This window comes from Stegostoma tigrinum, chromosome 20, assembly GCF_030684315.1.
Source record: "Stegostoma tigrinum isolate sSteTig4 chromosome 20, sSteTig4.hap1, whole genome shotgun sequence".
Classification (NCBI taxonomy): Eukaryota; Metazoa; Chordata; class Chondrichthyes; order Orectolobiformes; family Stegostomatidae; genus Stegostoma; species Stegostoma tigrinum.
In genome coordinates this window covers 32,725,517-32,743,793 of record NC_081373.1, presented here as the reverse complement: position 1 = coordinate 32,743,793, position 18,277 = coordinate 32,725,517, and the positions used below count along the sequence as shown (strand labels likewise).

The window sequence follows — 18,277 nt, the reverse complement described above, 5'->3', positions numbered from 1 at the left end:
GTCTTCTTCAGGCATAAGGGTGTCAAGACTATGTATTACTTCTGAGGCACTGCAGGCATGACAGGCAGGCTACTTCCCAGTACACGCTGCCCATATCCGAGACTGAGTCAGAGAACTCAACCCAGTGCAAAACACCTCAGGACAGGCTATTATAAAAAGAACAGGCCTACGCCCCCAGACTCAGAGGGGGGAAAAGAGATGTAGTGATTATAACACTGTCAGGGGGGCAGGTGGACCTCACAGAATATAAGTTCACTGATTGGGCTGCTAACCTGGCCCAATCAAGGAGCCCTGGCAGACAGATATAAACAAGACAGTGTCAGAGGTTCTGTTCACTAAGAGCTGAGGAAGCCAGACCAATGTCAAGTACTATGCACGTGTAAATAAAGGATGACTTGGTGACGAGATACCAGCCTCTGTGGAGTTATTTCACATGCATTAAACCATGCTGTATAAATAATGGTAGAGAGTACAAATGCATGGTTATGCTGAACATCTGCAAGACATTCGATAGACTTCACTTGGAGTATGTTCATAGTGTCAAAGAGATGTACAGCAGGGAAACAAACAAACTCGTCAGTCCAATTTATTCTGACCAGCTTTCCTAAATTAATCCGATTCCATTTACCAGCATCATGCCCATATCTACCTATTCATACAGCCAAAGAGAGGTCTTAAAAATGTTGTAATTGTACTTGTCTCCACCACTTCCTCTAGCAGTTCATTCCATACACACACCACCCTCTGCTTTACAAATGTGCCCTTTAGGTCAATTTTAAATCTTTCCTCTCTTAAACCTATGCCCTCTAGTTTTGTACTCCTCCACCCTGGGGAAAAGGCCTTATCTAGTCACCCGATCCATGCCCCTCATGAATTTATAAATTTCTATAAAGTCGCTCCTCAGCTTCTGGCACTCAAGCGAAAATAGCACCAGCCTATTCAGCCTCTTGTTATGGCTCAAACCTGGCAACATCCTTGTAAACTTTTCAAGTTTCACAACATCTTTCCTCAGGAAGGATGACCAGAGTTGAACACAATACAGGGGCTCTGCTTTAACGTGTTCCGGCAACACATTGGAAACGAGTTATAGCCATCGAGTTAGCGTCTTCCTGTCAGGAGCCCTTTGCTAATGATACCTAGAGCGTATTCGTACAATGCTGTGATTCTGAGAGTCCCAGAGAAATTCTCCTTGTCAGCTTTCATTAAAACTGAAAAGTAAGAAGCCAGCAAGTCTGTTGTCAGGAAAATACAGGAGAGTGAAAAACGGTATATCTAACTTACCTTTAAAGAAAACCTGGAGAGGCACAGGACCTAGGTACAACAGAAGGTTCCAGCAGCCAATTTAGTTAGACAGATCATGGTTGACTTATGTTTCAACTTAATTTTCCCACCCTTGTGACGTGGTAAAAAGACTGCTGAAGGAGTCTGAGGTTGCTATGGCAACATATACATGTATCAGCCGCAATCTGAACAGTGGCAGTAGAATTTCTCATGTTCTTTCAGTCACACAGCTGACCAACAACCTCTCTCAATCTTACAGTCTGCTATTAGGAGTGTTGTAAGGATGTGCCCATTGATACTCTATTTTTTTAGTCACAATGGCCTTCCCTGGCCATTGAGTTCTAAGGCAGGACTTGAATCTTGCTTATAAAGACTGACAACTTTCACAACCTCAGGATGTTACAAAGAATTTGACTGTCATTGAAGCATTTTTAAAGTGCAATGTAGAAAATACAGCAGCTAATTATCACACAACATTTTCCCACGAGCAACAATGTGATTGTGGGACAATGACAATGTCAGACAATGTCATTGTGTTGCTGACTAAGGGATAAGTCACCTGGGTAACTGTACTGCACTTCTTCGTAATAGTGAGGACAATCGTGTCAATCCAAGGAGCTGCAAAGCCACTGTCACAGTTGGTCCAACTTGGCTGAACAGCTGCTGACAGTGGGACTATCCTCTGTGTTACACTTTTTTGGTGGTCTGCCCCAACCCTGTTTTTCACATAGGCCAAGTTATTTATAGAGCACGATTTTCTGTAACACCATGTTGTGTTGGGACACAAATACTGTGTTATAGCAGAACCCCCATATTCTAGAAGTGGCCTAAGCAATGTCTTGTACAACTGCAACTTAACTTCTCAACTGCTATACTCAATGCAATGACCAATAAAGTCAAGCATACAAATGCCTTCTTCACTATCCTGTTTACCTGCAACTCCACTTTCAAAGAACTATGAACCTGCACTCCAAGGTCTCTTTGTTCGTCAGGGCTTTACTATTGTATATAAGTCCTGCCCTGATTTGCCCTACCAAAATGTAACACTTCACATTTAACTAGATTAAACTCCATCTGCCATCGGTCCATCTGATCAAGGTCCCGTTGAACTCAGAGGTATTTTTTCTTGGGTGTCCACTACATCTCCAATTTTGGTGTCACCTGCAAACTTACTAGCCTCCTATATTCATATCCAAATCATTTATATAAATAACAAACACTGCGGACCCAGCACTGATCCTTATGGCACACGGCTGGTCATAGGCTTCCGAGCTGAAAAACAACCATCCACCATCACCCTCTGTTTCCTACCTTCAAGCAATTTTATACACTGTAAAAACTTGTGGGCATAACACTAATAGGGAGGATATGAACACACCATAGAGGGTGCAGAAGAAACTTACAAAAATAATTCGAAGAATGACAAACATCCGTTATGAGGATAGATAGAATAAGTTCAAACTGTTAGCCTTGGAGAGAAGGTAGCTAACAGGAAATCTGATAGAAATTTTCAAAATCATGAGAAACCCAGATAGAGAAGATTGGGAACAACTGTTCCCACTTCTCACAGAACCATGAATAAGATGACACAGATTTCAATGTAGTGTGATGTGAGAAAAAAACCTTTACATAAAGAGCAGTTCAGGTCTGGATTGCACTGTTCATAAGTATGGCATTTGCAGTTTCAGCTGAAGAAATTATGAGCATGCCAGATGATTATTTGAGTAGAAAAGATGTGTAAAGTTTTGAGAAAACAAGTGAATAGCATTAAGTGATGGTGTTTGTTTACAGCTGTTACAGACATGATCAGCTGAATGATCTCCCTCTACACATTAATAAAAGTGTGATTCCATTTCAAACTCATTCATTTAAAATCTAAATGCCCCACTCTCATCTCAGCCATACAGCTTTGGTTTGCAAGCAATGATTGTATCAGTCCAAATCACTGTCGACTCCTTTGAGGCACATGAGGAAACAGGTCTTTCACAAAGCACCCAGAAAACTAAATAAAAACAAATTGAACTGTGGATGCTGGAAATCAGAAATACAAATAGAACTTGCTGGAAAAGAATTCTGAGGAAGGGTCCCTCAACCTGAAACATTAACACTAATTTCTCTCCACAGATGCTGCCAGACCTGTTGAGCTTTTCCATTAATATGTTTTTGTGACCCAGAAAATTAGAGTCTTCTTCCAACCAGCTCTCTCGGCACAACAATTGTTCAATAGTCAAATATCCATCAATTCATTGGAGATCTTGGACTGTGATAGATCTAAACTACAAAAGCTCATGTGTAAAGGCACTGCACTCTATGGGCAGACTTCATCAGGTATGAGCAGAGTAGAAGTCAAAGACTGGAGGACATGCAAAAGCAACTTATTTACCCCACCTTCAAACACTAACCATCCTGCATGTGATAGTCTGCCAATCACTGCAGTCTACAAGGCACTGGACATCACAGAACTCAATCAAGCTGAGTGGAAGGAGGCCATCCTTGATCCTGAAGAGACTGCCTAAAATGTAGTAGCAAGCAAAGGGGCCAATGACTGCGTGAAGAAGTCCACAGAGAGTACTGAGCATGTTCCTGTGTTACTATTCTCTGATGACTGCTATCTACATGTTGTAACAGCAGCTTTGGGGACTTTTGCTTGATAAAATTAATGCGATAGAACTCTTTTCTGAGGAATGCAATTAATAAAGTTTGGCATGATAGATTCTGCACATAAAAAAATAAGCAATTAAAATGAAGAAATGCATATGTAATGAGAACAAAGAAAACTGATTGCTTCTATCAATAATTACGGCGGTCAGACAATGAGCACAACAGACAAAAAATCTAACAATATGTGGAACAAATAAATTTAAACAATAATACTGTATTTTATCATTTAAAAATCCGTACTGAGACATCTAAGAGTTATAAAGTGACAAAAAGGATAAAACTACAAACCACATCTTTCCTGTAGAGTACTTCCAAAATGTTGCTAAGCAGATGGCAGCATGCCTTCAATTCCTCTTGTTTCTCCAAATGATACTTTAGTTGTTCAGTCATCATTGGTAGAAGGATGTCTCTGCAGTCTAGGTACAGTCAGTGGAACCATTCAAAATAATACAAAAAACTCTTATTAGGAAATAAACAGAGTTTAATTTTTTCACTATGTTGTTTCTTAAACCCAAAAAACACCCACACTGCAGATGAATGTGTCAATGTAAAAATCATCCTTGTGATAAATAAGTATATATCAATCCAATGAAAATTTTAAATTTACATCATTTAGAATTAAGAGAACAAAAAGTGACCAGATAACTCTAAGGCTCTATACAGAAACAGTACTTGTAGTGTTGTCATGTTGACTTCATTTTTTAAAAATTAATCCATTCACAGAGTGTGACGCCAATTTGGTCTTTTAGACCACGGTGAGTCACCACTGCATTCCACGTGGTATAAATGAATTCTCATTACTATTAAGTAGGAAATTACAGGATTTTGACCCATTAATCATTAAGGAAAGATGATACAATTCCAAGTCAAGACGGCATGGGACTTTGTGGCAAACTTTATCTTCTTATATGTTACGTAGCCACTGCTTTTTCTCCTCAATGATAGGGGTGCAGGTTTGAAAGGTTACATCAAAGGAGTCTCAATGTGTGGCTGCTTTGCATGGTGTGGATAGAGCACACTGCTGCCAAAATACACCGGTCATAGATAGGGTGCCATTCTTTTGAGCTGCTTATTCTTTGATTGTGCTACAGTTTTTGCATTCATCCGGAAACTGGGCACACTCCTGATTGTGGAACACATGGGTTTGGAGAGTCAGATACTAGACACAGAATTCCCAGACTCTAATGTGCCCTTGTATTTAAAGTCATATTGGACACAAAACATTAGCTTGGTTCTCTCTCCCCGGATGCTGATAGACCCACTGTGAGTCTGCAGCACCTCATGGTTTTTATATTAAGTGGTTGGTCCATTTGAATTTCTGCTGAAAGATAACCCAAGAAATGGTAAGACCACTGAATATTAAGTTGAGATGGCTGGCTCCTCTCTTGTTAAAAATGGTCATTATCGATTTGTGTGGAGTACATCACTTACTGATTGCAAACCTAAATGCTGTGCAAGTCTTTTCTCTTGCAAGTTGTTCCTGTGTCAATATCTGAGAAGTTGGGAATTGTACTGAATTCTGCAATCATCAGTAAACAGTTCCACTTCCTATGAGAAACACCGGCAGTAATGTCCTGAGGTTCTGAAAACAGACCTTCCAAAAAAAAAACCATAATCATCTTCCTTTAGGGCTTCATGATGGAGACGGAGAGGCTGAATAGGTTGGGGATATTTTCCCTGGAGCATCTGAGGCTGAGGGGAGAACTTATAAAGGTTTATAAAATCAAGAGCGGCATGGCTAGGATAAAGAGACAAGGTCTTTTCCCTGGGATTGGGGTGAGGGGTCCAAAACGAGAAGGTATTGGTTTAAGGTGAGAGGGAAAGCTTTTAACGGGACCTAAGGGGCAACTTTTTCCACGCAGCCGGTGGTGAATGTGTGAAATGAGCTGCCAGAAGTGGAGGAGGAGGCTGGTACAATTACAACATTTAAAAGACATCTATTTGCATATGTGAACGGGAAGGGTTTAGAGGGACATGGACCAAAAGCTGGCAAATGGGACTAGATTTATTCAGAAAACCAGGTTGGCGTGGACAAGTTGGACCGAAGGATCTGTTTCCATGTTGTACATTTCTATGTCTATACGACTCTAAACACTACCTTGATTTCCAGGGCAGTTACTTCCAACTAAACTCTCAAACTCAGCTTTTTAGACTAAATTCAGCCATATCTCTAATGAGTTAGAAGCCTAGTATCCCTAGCAGAATTCAACCTGAACATCAGTAACCAGGTTATTCCTGGTATTAGTATCACTTGATAGCACTGTGAGCAAGAACCTCCTTCATTTTGCTGATAATTGAGAGCAGAATGGTGGTGTTGTAACTGAAAGCAATTAATTTATCTTGTTTTTGGAGGCAGGGCACGTTTGGGCAATTTTCCACATGGTTGGATAGATGCTAGTATTGTGATTCTATTGGAGAAGCCTGGCTGGGAGTTAGACTAGTTCTACAGCACATCTTTATTTCTCAGCAAGAGTCCTGTGAGAGCCAACAGTTTTTTCTTAAATAGTATCTAGCATATTCAGACATTTCTTAAAACAAATTGCAGTGAATCAAATTGGCTGAAGACTGGCAACATTTGATCCTGGAGACCTCATGGGGAAGCCAAGATGGATCAGCAACTTTTAGCTGAAGATACAAAGGATTACAAAGTACAGAACGGAAACATTCACCTAACTCATCCATGCCAATGTTTGTACTCCATGTGAGTCCGTTCCCATCTTTCCAAATTTAAAACTACCATCACAGCTCTCTATTTTCTTACACTTGTCTAGTTTTCCCTTAAATGCATTACCATGGTCAGTTGGTTTTGCATTGGCAAGACAAAGGAGCTGGTCACTGACTTCAGGAAGCGGGAATGACGACACACCTCTGTCTGCATCAGTGGTACTGATGTGGAAATGGTTGAGAGGGCCAAGTTCCTGGGAGTGACAATCAGCAATGATCGGTCCTGGTCCGCCCATGTTGATACTATGGTCAAGAAAGCACACCAACACCTCTACTTCCTCAGGAGACTAAGGAAATTCAGCATGCTCATAAAGACACTTACAAATTTTTATAGCTGCACCGTAGTAAGATTCCTATCTGGATTCATCACAGCCTGATATGTCTCTTCTCAGGGCCACAAGAAACTATAGGAAGTCATGAACATAGCTTCCATCCATCGACTTCAACTCTACTTCCTGCCGCATCGGAAAGGCAACCAAAATCAATGACCCCTTGCGCCCCAGTTAGACTTTCTTCAAAATAAAAGCCAAAAGAACTACGGATGCTGTACATTAGGAACAAAACAAAGTTGATGGAAAAGTTCAGCAGGTCTGGCAGCATCAGTGGAGGAGAAAATAGAGTTAATGTTTTGGGTCCGGTGACCCTTCCTCAGAACTTTCTTCAACCCTCTTGCATTGGACAGAGGCTATAAAACCTGAACCGCACATACAAACAGATTCAAGAAGAGCTTCTTTCCCAGTGTTATCACACCTTTAAATGGTCCTCTTAAATGTTAATACTGATCTCTCTCTGCAACTTTTCTGCAGCTGTAATACTGTATCCTGCACTTCTCTTTTCCTGATTTGCTTGTACAGTATAATCTGCCAATAAAGCATGCAAGAGAACACTTTTCACTTTGCCTTGGTACCCATGATGGTAAAAAAATCAATTTTTCTTAATACCCCCGTTGCTTTGAGATAAGACAAAGTATTCTAAAAAGTCAAGTCACAATAGACACCGGGCTCAACGCCATTATGGGATCAAAATACCAACAAAGATAGAAACTCAAAAGAAACCTATTGGCATCCCAAATATCAGCATTAACACCTTTGCAGCATCTCAGAAAAAGTAGCAGCTGTTTCTTGAAAAACAGAGACAAAGATAATGCTGTTGTAAAGATGCAGAAAAGGATTATTTTACACTAACAACTAAGCAGGATGCTGCCGATTCCAAATAACATACAACATGAAGGGACAAAGATTAATTAGGCAAGGGAGGTAGTCAGCTACAGGATTCCTTGCTTGCACTTGACCTGATGCCAGGTGACTTAGAGTCTGGAGCCAAGGTTGAAAACTCACTGCATCACACTGTCACATCTGTACACCACTGTGCCACCACCACTGCTCAGTCTGTTCTGCTGGTAGAACTGTTGCTGTTCCTTTGTTGTTCTCAGAAAAAGCTCTCCCAATTTCAAAAGAAGTCCGCAGATGTGATAAGGAAGATTTTTATACAGTGTAGCATCGTGTGCCTTTATTGTTTCCAGTGCCATTCTTCAAAATGTGTGAAAGAATGAACTACTGGAAATAAGTAACGATGTTCAGCGTTTATTTGATGGGAAAAGGAATTTAAGAGTCATAAATAGTAAATGTTTTTCACTCCCTCTGGACTCTCACTCTACCTACCTTACTCCCTTACCTACCCCATCCCTGGTCTTCACCTCCTCCAGGCTACATTCAGTTCTCAAGACCAAACATTACCTCTGCTTTCTTTGCACAGATGTTGCCAGACCAGCTGAATTTCTCCATCAATTTATGTTTTTGTTAATAGTTCTGAATTTCACACGTGCATTTGGAAAGCATACTTTATTCAGCTCTGCACATTTCATGTCCTCACTGACAGAAGGTATACTATTCCATTGAGATAGGTGTTGATCAAGTTTTTTGCTTTGTATGATTCCTCTGGATTCTAAGCTTACTCCTTCTCTTGTCCCATTGCCATATGGTCAATCAAAAGAGAGACAAAGAAGAAACACCCAATCACTGAGGAGGTTTTCCTCTGACATCACACCTCAGCCCTGACTGGTAAAACAGGTTGGAAGGGCTCTCTGTCCTTGGGTTTTTTTCCCGCTGCCATTGCATTTCACTGAGGGAGAACCTGCCATCCAGGTCTGCTGTCCCAGTCTGCTTTATCGTGATGCTCTCTTGCTGCATATGCTTCCCTGTTTTTGACAGGCCAACACTATTTAGCATGTCTTGGCAAGTTAGCACGTATTGCTAAGCCAATGCTTATTTATACTTGACAGGTTGTACGTTCAGAGAAGCTTATGCACCTTTTAGGCTCAATTGTTCATAGTCCCAGAGGTGCCTGAAGGATTATCCCTCCCCACCCATCAAAAGATTACCTGATACCTTGCCGAATAAAAGAAACTACGATCGCTGAGGCCTCCTGGAAGCATACCTTCAGGGGTACTACAGTCAAAGGAGGTGCCTGGCTATCCAAGAGAAATGCACTGAGAACAGGCATGCTCTAAGGAGATTTAGTTAAATTCCCTGGTTTTCAGACACCAGGGACTCCAAAATCTGATTCTCTCACTGCCTCTGGGGACTGCGCATTCCGCCAACTAAGGAGCTCCCCACATCCCATACCTGCAAATACTGGCAATGTTGGAATGTGAGACTTCTTTGGACATTTACAACACAGCAGAAACATTCTACCTCATAGCAAAAACCAGGGCCCAAGTGACTAATTCCATTTTAAATTTAATGTAATAGCTTAGGCTGACTGGTTTTACTTGGAATAATTTACATGGTAACAGGAAAATTTTGTTTCAACTGGATGTTAACAATATTATAATGTATAAGGTTAATATTAGTTAGCACCATAGACTTGGGTATAGGGAGTTAAACTAAACTCAGAATCCTCAAACAAACTGATTAGATATGTGAGATAACACGGTGTGAGGCTGGACGAACACAGCAGGCCAAGCAGCATCAACGAAGCAGGAAAGCTTGATGTTTCAGGTCGGGACCCTTCTTCAGAAATGGGGGAGGGGAAGGGGGTTTTGAAATAAATAGGGAAACAGGGGAGGCAGATAGAAGATGGATAAAGGAGAAGATAGGTGGAGAGCAGACAGGTGGGGTTAGAGCCAGTGAATGGAAGTGGGGAGTTGGGGGGGGGGGGGGGGGGGGGGGGAGTTCAGTCCAGGGAGGACAGACAGGTCAGGGGGTGTGGGATGAGGTTAGTGGGTTTGGGATGAGGGTGGGGGTTGAGGTGGGAGGAATGCTCAGGGAGGCGGGGACTAGCTGGGATGGTTTGGGCACGTGGTCGGGGGAGGGGAGATTTTGAAGCTTGTGAAGTCCACATGGGAAGCCTGCAGCCCAAGGGTATCAAAGCGAAATATGAGATGCTGTTCCTGCATCTTTCTGGTGGCGTCATTGTGGTAATGCAGGAGGCCCAGGATGGACAGGTCGTCCGAGGAGTTTGCTTTTTTTTTTGGGGGGGGGGGGGCGTTGAATTGAAATGGTTCGTGACTGGGAGGTGTAGTTGTTTGTTGCAAACAGAGCGCAGGTGTTCCGCAAAGCGGTCCTCAAGCCTTTGGTTTCCCCGATGTAGTGGAGGCCACAACCGGAAAGGCGGATACGGTATATCACATTGACAGATGTGCAGGTGAACATCTGTTTAATGTGAAAAGTCTTCCTGGCGCCTGGGATTGGGGTGAGGGGGGAGGTACAGCATCTTATATTTCGCTTGAGAAGCCTGCAGCCCTAGGGTATCAATGTGGATCTCACAAAGTTTCAAAATCCCCCCTCCCCCTGACCATATGCCCACACCACCCCAGCTAGTCCCTGCCTCCCCACCCCCATCCCCCACCCACTAACCTCATCCTGCTCCACTGGCCTTTCCGTCCTTCCTTGACTGACCTATCCCACCCCAACTCCATTCACTTACACTGGCTCTAACCCCGCCTCTTTGACCTGTCTGTCTCCTCTCACCCGATCTTCTCCTTTATCCATCTTCTAGCCGCCTCCCCCGTCTCCCTATTTATTTCAGAATCCCCTTCCCCTCCCCCATTTCTGAAGAAGGGTCCCGACCCGAAATGTCAAGCTTTCCTGGTTCTCTGATGCCGCTTGGCCTGCTGTGTTCATCCAGCCTCACACCATGTTATCTCAGATTCTCCAGCATCGGCAGTTCCTACTATCTCTGATTAGATATGTGCCTCTCCTCTCTGCCTCAGTGGCACTATTCCCGTATTTATTCTCATGACAGACTTTGCTCTCGTGTCCTGCTGGATGTTCTATGGTAATATTATCAGCTGAACAAGTAACGAAGGGCAACTCTTATTTTTAAATTTAACCTATTTTTTAAATTAACTGTTCAGAGATGTTACTACAAACATCTAGAGCAGGTGCGATTTGAACACAGGCCTCACAGTCTAGGGGTAGGGATACGACCACTGTGCCACAACAGGACCACAAAGGGCAATTTAAATGCTGCTTCGATTAAAATCTTAAGGATCAAATTGTAAAGTGCCATAGACTCTGTCTCTTAAAAATTTCTTGAACAACTTCAACCTACTCTTCCCCAAGTAAGTGGATCCAAAAAAGGCAGTTACAAAATTTACTCTCAGAAGATCTGTCATTCTCTGCCACATGAAACCTCACAGGATTGCACCATCCATAGCACTGATTCAATACACCGACAGGCAATATCATACTAGCTTGTCATCTGCCAATGTTTTCCATATGAGCAACTATTATAATATGGTGGAACACAAGAATAACCAAGCTATTCCAACCTGAACATAGCTTATGATAATGATAACACAGAGTGGAGCTGAAGGAACACAGCAGGCCAGACAGCATCGGAGGAGCAGCAAAGTTAACTTTTTGCGTAAATACGCTTCTTCAGAAATGGGAAATGGAAGGGAGCTGGGAAAGAAAAATAGAGAGCAGGGGCAGGACTGGGGAGGGTAGGTAGGATGGTGATAGATGAGTGCAGCTAGGGAGTGATGGGGTTTGGTCAGTGGATGGGTGGGGCGGATAGCTGGGAGAGAAGATGGGCAGGTTGTGTCAGGTCAAGGAGACAGAGGCGAGAGAGAGAGGATTGGACGTGTGATGAGGCCGGGGTTGGGGAGATTTTAAAACTGGTGAATTCCATGTCCTCGCGCTGTCGGCTCCCTAGGGGCAATATGAGGTGTTGCTCCTCCAGGTTGTGGGTGGTGTTCTTGTGACACTGGAGGCAGCCCAGGTGTATCTGTAGTTCTTGCTATCTCTATAGCTTATGATAATGTTTCACTAGCTAACATAGCATAGATGACAGACAACTGGAGTGTTATCTATTAAACTTCATGAAACGTATATCCAGTAGTTACTCTTCGTCTTGAGACATTACTGATCTCCTCAGCATAAAGAACTTACTTCTTTTTAAAATCTATATCTAGGCTAGATGTATAATCGAGCTGCAACGTGATCAAACTGCCATGATCAATCAAGGGTTTTTTTAAGCCTTTCAGTGGAATTAGAAGCTAGTAAGTATGTATTTTTTCAGCGAATTACAACATTCCTACTTATTAACAGGTTCTGGCTGTTATGCCATAAACTAATGGTTTTATACTTACAAAATAACCGCAGTAGTCTCCCTTTTCATGCCTAAACGAATTACTGATGTGGAAGCTGTTCCCTATGCGTGCTTCCTCCAAAATGTTCAGAAGTTTCAATATTCTTATCTACTAAGTAATTACTTTACTCCATGTTTTGAACAGCCGCACTTCCATCGGTACCATTCTCGTCTCTGAGCCAGGGGGTCTAACTTCCACTCCAGAAATCCAAGAGCAAAAATCAAGGCTGACAACGCCAGGTTTCTTTCACTCTCAGCGGGCAGCTCTAGTTTGCGGAATAGTTCAGATTTGGAAGTTCTCCCTAGTTTTCTGTCTGATGTTAATCTCTTAGTCAACATCACTATGCTAATTTATTGATCTTTATCACATTACTGTGTGTAGGTGTTCACAGTGTGCAGATTAATTGTGACATTTCGTCCATTATATTATTTACCAAACTTCAAGAAATATTCCAATGGCTATAATGTACTTTGGGACATCCCAAATTAACGAGAAGTCACTACAGTAAACTTTTTCATTAACTGGCACTTTGGTTGATCAAATATTTCAATTGTTCAAAAGGTCCACATAATATAAAATTACACAATTAAATAAGAGAAACATAATGCAGGGGTATACATATCACTGTTACTCTTTATTTACAGCATGTCACTTAAATAAGAATGCAACTTCACCTTAAATAAAACTTATTGGCAGACAGCCTTCACACTCACACCCTCAACTGACTACTCCGACATTGAGAGGTCACTATGATATTAAAGCTCCAGTATTTGAGGTACATAACTACTGCTTGTTTATTGACAGCTCCAGTTCATAAGCTGCCAGTTAAAACAAAGTTTACTGTACTTTAAGTGCAAGTCTTTCCTTCTTTTATTTCATCTGATGGAATGCCAATGAGAAGGAAGTTTTCTGAAAAGAACTTTATATGATTTGTTTGATTATTGTAGATTCAAATTTGTAAATGTTCTTGGCTGTCTTTTCCTCGTGAATGACTTTTATTTTTACTGGTAAGTGCATCGTCCAGAGATTCAAGTTATCTTGGCTTTCAGCTACAGACAAATGAATATTGTGACAAAAGTCCCAAAAGGGAGCCCTACCATTTGCATCAGGGTCTGTGAAAGAGCAAACCAGGTCATATAGCTGCAGGGTCTCATGTCGGACATTCAAATAACATGTCCTATCCAGTGTAGTTGGTTTTGAATGATGAGAGAGCGATAGTGGGCTTGTTGCTGCTGGGTTGCCTATCTTGCCACCTGATTTGGAGAACATTGTAAAAGGTACCAGTATTACTTCTCAACAGTTTGTAGGTTCCTGCTGTGCATTGTCCAAATCTCCAAAGCATATAGGAGGATTGACTAAATGACCTTATCAGTTAAACAACTGAAAAGCTAAGATTTTGTTTCAAACCAGCTCCCATGGGATAATAGCCCACCTCATCAATTAAGATGAATGGTGAGATCCTGGAAATAAACATCAATTTACATATCTTGGAAGCTTTACCTTAAGGAAATCAGACATAAATGACAATATGCTAGCTCAGCCTGCAGCCAATTTAGAAAAGAATATGTGAGGATCAGTATGCCAAACCCAAAACTAAGGTTATCATTTACCAGAGTGGAGATACTGTTAAACTATTACTTTAAATATAATGTTGGTGTTACAATACAAAATGGCATGATGTAGATAGATGCTTTGCTAGTTGGTCACTAGAAGCAAGCAAGAAAGATCAGAGTTGCTATTAATTAATCTTATGCCACAGTGGCTGCTGAGTGGAGACATGCCAAACAGAGACAGTCCAATGAACCCGTAAACATAAAAATCAATCATTCACGAGGAAAAGAAAGCCAAGAACTTTTGCAAATTTGAATCTGCAATAATGAAACAAACCACAAAGTTTTTTTCAGAAAACTTCCTTCTCATGGGCACAAATTTATTATTCAATAATAACCTGTGCTAACTCTGGTTCATTTAGTAAAGTTTAGCCTCTGAGTCCTAAGGTTCTGGGTTCAAGTGCCATTCCAGGATTCAAGAATAAAAGTCAAACCTGACATTCCAGTGTTAATAAGGGAGCACTGATGACCCATCTGCTTGTTTGATTGAATGTAAAAGATTCTAAGTCAGCATTTCAAAGAAGAGCAGGAGAGTTATACTAGTAACCTCAGTGTTCCCCTCAATCAAAATTACAAAAAGGTTATTTCATCATGATAATACTGTTTGTACGTTATTATATGCATTCTGGCTGCCAGTTTACACACACACACACACACACACACACACACACACACACACACACACACACACACACAGTTGATGTCTTGAAAAGTACTATATATATGCAAGCTTTCATTCGGAATAGAAAATGGTATGAAAGAACAGAATAATAAACATTAAATACTGCTCTGAGGAATATTATTGGGGAAATGTAAATTATTAGATGAGTACAACACAGTGCCTCACTGTGGAAAAAATGGCTTTCATTTAATGTCCAACAAGTAAGTAAAAATGGGTTGACAAACAGCAGAAGGAAGGGTGCAAAAGTATACCTGGTTTCTCTTAGAAATATAGATAGAAGTAACACACAAGACATCCAAGAGGAAAAGGATTTTCAGAGGATATGGGTGTTGTTGTTGAAGGAGAAGCCCTGATGGTGAAAAAAAAACAATGACACCCCATGTCAAAGAACTGATAGTTTCGAGCAAAAATGCAGAGCTAAATACCATATCTTGTAAAGACTTAATTGAACAAGAACCTTAGCAAATAAGAGACAGAGAGCTCAAGAGTGCAAATGGGAGTGCACGAGAGAGTGAGTGAAAGCCTTGGTCTGGATGAGAATGTAAGATATGATACTTCGGACTTCAAATGCTTAAAAGAACAGTGGTTAAGGAACTAATGTTGCTTTTTGAGATGATTGTTATATCCTGCACCAATATGGAAATCAAACAAACAAACAAGGAAGATTTAATCACACTGAGCACAAGTTCTCTATATCTCAATTTTCATAAACATGCCTGCTACATGCAGAGACCTAGCATTGATCTTACAAAGACCTTGATAAATCAATAATCTAACAATATTTTTGTGTTTCAAAGAAATCTTTCCAGATAAGACTACCAGGTTCATCTATAGTCTTAAAATGATGCATGAGGATGTCAAATAACAATGATTAGCTATCTCTGTTCATTCTGCAGATACAAGACTTAGAGTGCTTAATAGCTTAGCATTATACATCCTCAATGTTTGATAATCTTTAGAATAGAATATGTGCCAAAAATGTTGTATCTGTTGACAACTGTATATGAGTAAGAAAGAATATAATCTAAGTACATCTACATCAGCTCACTTTCTTTGACTTGAAAAAAGCATCAAGAGTCAGGTAGAAAGTCACCTTCACATCCAACAATCCCTTATGGAGAGTGCAATTTTGTTCCTATACAGAGGAGAGAACTTAGCACCCAACAAAGCTGACTAGGAACCTACTCAATCAGCTGCAAAACTGAAGCTTGGCATCTGTAACCCAAAAATTGTAACATTTGCATTCATGATTCCAAAATATTGATACATTAGAGCAGGAGGCATGGAAATTTAACTGTGTGGACTTCCATTACAATGAATGAAACAATATTTATTTTGACGTAAGAGGTCTGACAGGTAAGGCAGATGGATTCAGGGCATTGATGGGAAAGTAAGATTGGGCTATCACAGCTATTACAGAAACATGGTTGAAGGAGGGGCAGGATAGGTAACTCATTGTCCTGCAGTACAGATCCTATAGGAAGGATAAAAGACGAAGCATGGAGAGGAAGGAGACTGGTGTTTTTGATTAGGGAAAACATCACAGCAGTACTGAGACAGGATATTCCTGAGGGACTGCCCAGTGAAGCCTTCTGGGTAGAGCTAAGGAGGCAGTGATCACTTTGTCAGGATTGCACGATCGAACCCTCACAAATGTCAGCAGGAAATTGAGGAACAAATATGTAGGGAGATCACAGATACCTACAAGAATAGTACAGTTGTAATACTAGGTGACTTTACCTTTCTAAATGTAGCCTGGGACTGCCACAGTGTTAAGAGTTTGGATGGGGCGGTATTTGCGCAGCGTGCTCAGGAAAACTCTCTCAATCAATATGTCGATAGCCTGACTAGAGAAAAAGCAAAACTCAAGCTTATCTTGGGGGAAAAAAAGGCATGGCAAGTGACTGAGGTGCTGCGGGGGAGGGGTGGGGGAGAAGCACTTTGGGACCAGTGGCCATAATCCTGTTAGTTTCAAAATAGTTATGGAAAAGGGTAGGTATGATACATCAGTTTTAAATTGGTGCTGAGGGCAAGGAAATCTGGGAATTTGTGGTGAAGCAAAGGAAACAGAGAAAGCCCTTACTGTGGGAAATGACTGTTCCTTTTCTGTCATTCATCTGAGATTTGAAGTCTCAGACAAACTAGAGGTTACAAAATTAATAAAAGACCAAAAGGTCTGGCACTGTATTTGAATGCAAGTAACAGTCTAAACAAGACAGATGAGCTAGTAATACAAATGGAGACAAGTAAGTATAATCTGCAGGCCAGTACCAATGTATGTTTTCAGGATGCCCTAGATTGGGACTGGGATATTGTACAGTATGATATTTTTAGGAAGGACAGGCAGCTTGGAAAATGGGGAGGAATGGCTGTATCCTGACCCCGACGGATGCAAAATACCAAGTGGCTCTCCCTGCTGGAACTGCTTCTTGTACCATGGTCCCATGATCATTTAGTTCATCCATTCCATAGTCAAACAAGCTTAGAGAACCTCGACCTGTTGGACAACTGAAGAGGCTGATAACTCCTGTCCCCTGAGTCCTCGATTAGCTCACATGTAATTACATCCTCCTGCATCTGACCACAAACCCCTATTCTAAGAGGTTTAGTTGCCTTCTGGTACAAAGAATCTCGGTAACTTCTCTCCACGCTGATGCACAACAGCGTCTGTAACTTAGCCTTCAGCTCATAAACCCTGAGCAGAAGCTACTCAAGCTTTAAACACTTACCACAAATATGATGGCCCTTGGTCATAGCGATATATTCTTGAGCTCCAACAGACTGCAGCTATTAAAAGCACCTACAATGCCATTCTTCGTGATTTTTAAGTAATTAGTTATATTATTCAATTATTTGTTGATTTTTGAACTTTGCCAAAAATGTGTGTACTACATTAAAACTTGAGAATAAAGCAGGCCTTAGCAAATTAATAGATAGTCACCAAACAGCTAGTTCCTTTTACTCTAGTGGAGTCAGAAACAAGACCTATCAATCGGCCCTCTGCTTTTTGCTGATGTCATTCTCGTCAACTTTTTCAAATGTCGTTTTCTTTCGGCCAGTGGGGCGCAAAGAGTGACCACTGTGTTGTGCTCTCTCTTTCTGTCACGTTTTATCTGGCGTCCACCTGCTCTCTCGCATGGGGTGTTTTATCTGATACCCATGCATTCCCTCTCTTGCCGTGTTTTACACATTGCCTGCACTGTCCCTTTCTCACTGTTTTATTTACTGCCCATTTTCTCGTTTTCTTGAGTGTCTTATCTGGTGTCCATTCTCTGTCTCTCAGCATTATATCTGGTCACTGTTCTTCTCTTGTTAATCAAAAATTAACCCACCAATGCCTTAAAAGTATTCAATGACCTGGTGTCTACTTCATTCGAGGGAAGCATTTGACCGACTCAGATCACTTGAAGGAAAACGATTTACCCTCACCTCTGACTTAAATTGCATATCCTCCATTTTTAAACTATGCCTCACAAGGGGCAACATCTTTTTATCATCTAGGCTGTCAAGTCCCATCAGGATCTTAGATGCTGCACATGGTTAATGCACGCTTCAGCTTTGGAGTTTCTTGACTTTTTAAAAAGAAAAACAGCAATGGGATTTTAAGCTGTTTACTAGCACGCACATTTCCCTTCAGCTTCCTTATACAAAAGGCAGGAGGAAACTGTGATGCCAAATATTTCTACTCTTAAAGTGAATTGGTTCAAACCTTCATTTGCTTCA

General features: G+C 41.2%; 2 protein-coding genes across 4 annotated transcripts in view; one reads left to right on the top strand and one right to left on the bottom strand.

Annotated features, from left to right (window-relative positions):
• The window catches only part of dock1 (dedicator of cytokinesis 1), a 562,483-nt gene that overhangs the window by 351,404 nt on the left and 192,802 nt on the right, over nucleotides 1-18,277 (bottom strand). For both annotated transcript variants that reach the window (XM_048551079.2, XM_048551080.2), the window contains exon 26: nucleotides 4,231-4,358. In XM_048551079.2, coding sequence (XP_048407036.1) covers nucleotides 4,231-4,358 — 128 coding nt within the window. The remainder of the gene's footprint in view (nucleotides 1-4,230; nucleotides 4,359-18,277) is intronic.
• Nucleotides 1-18,277, top strand: part of LOC125461825 (inhibitory synaptic factor 2A) — a 117,586-nt gene that overhangs the window by 89,579 nt on the left and 9,730 nt on the right. The gene's annotated exons all lie outside the window — the stretch shown is intronic.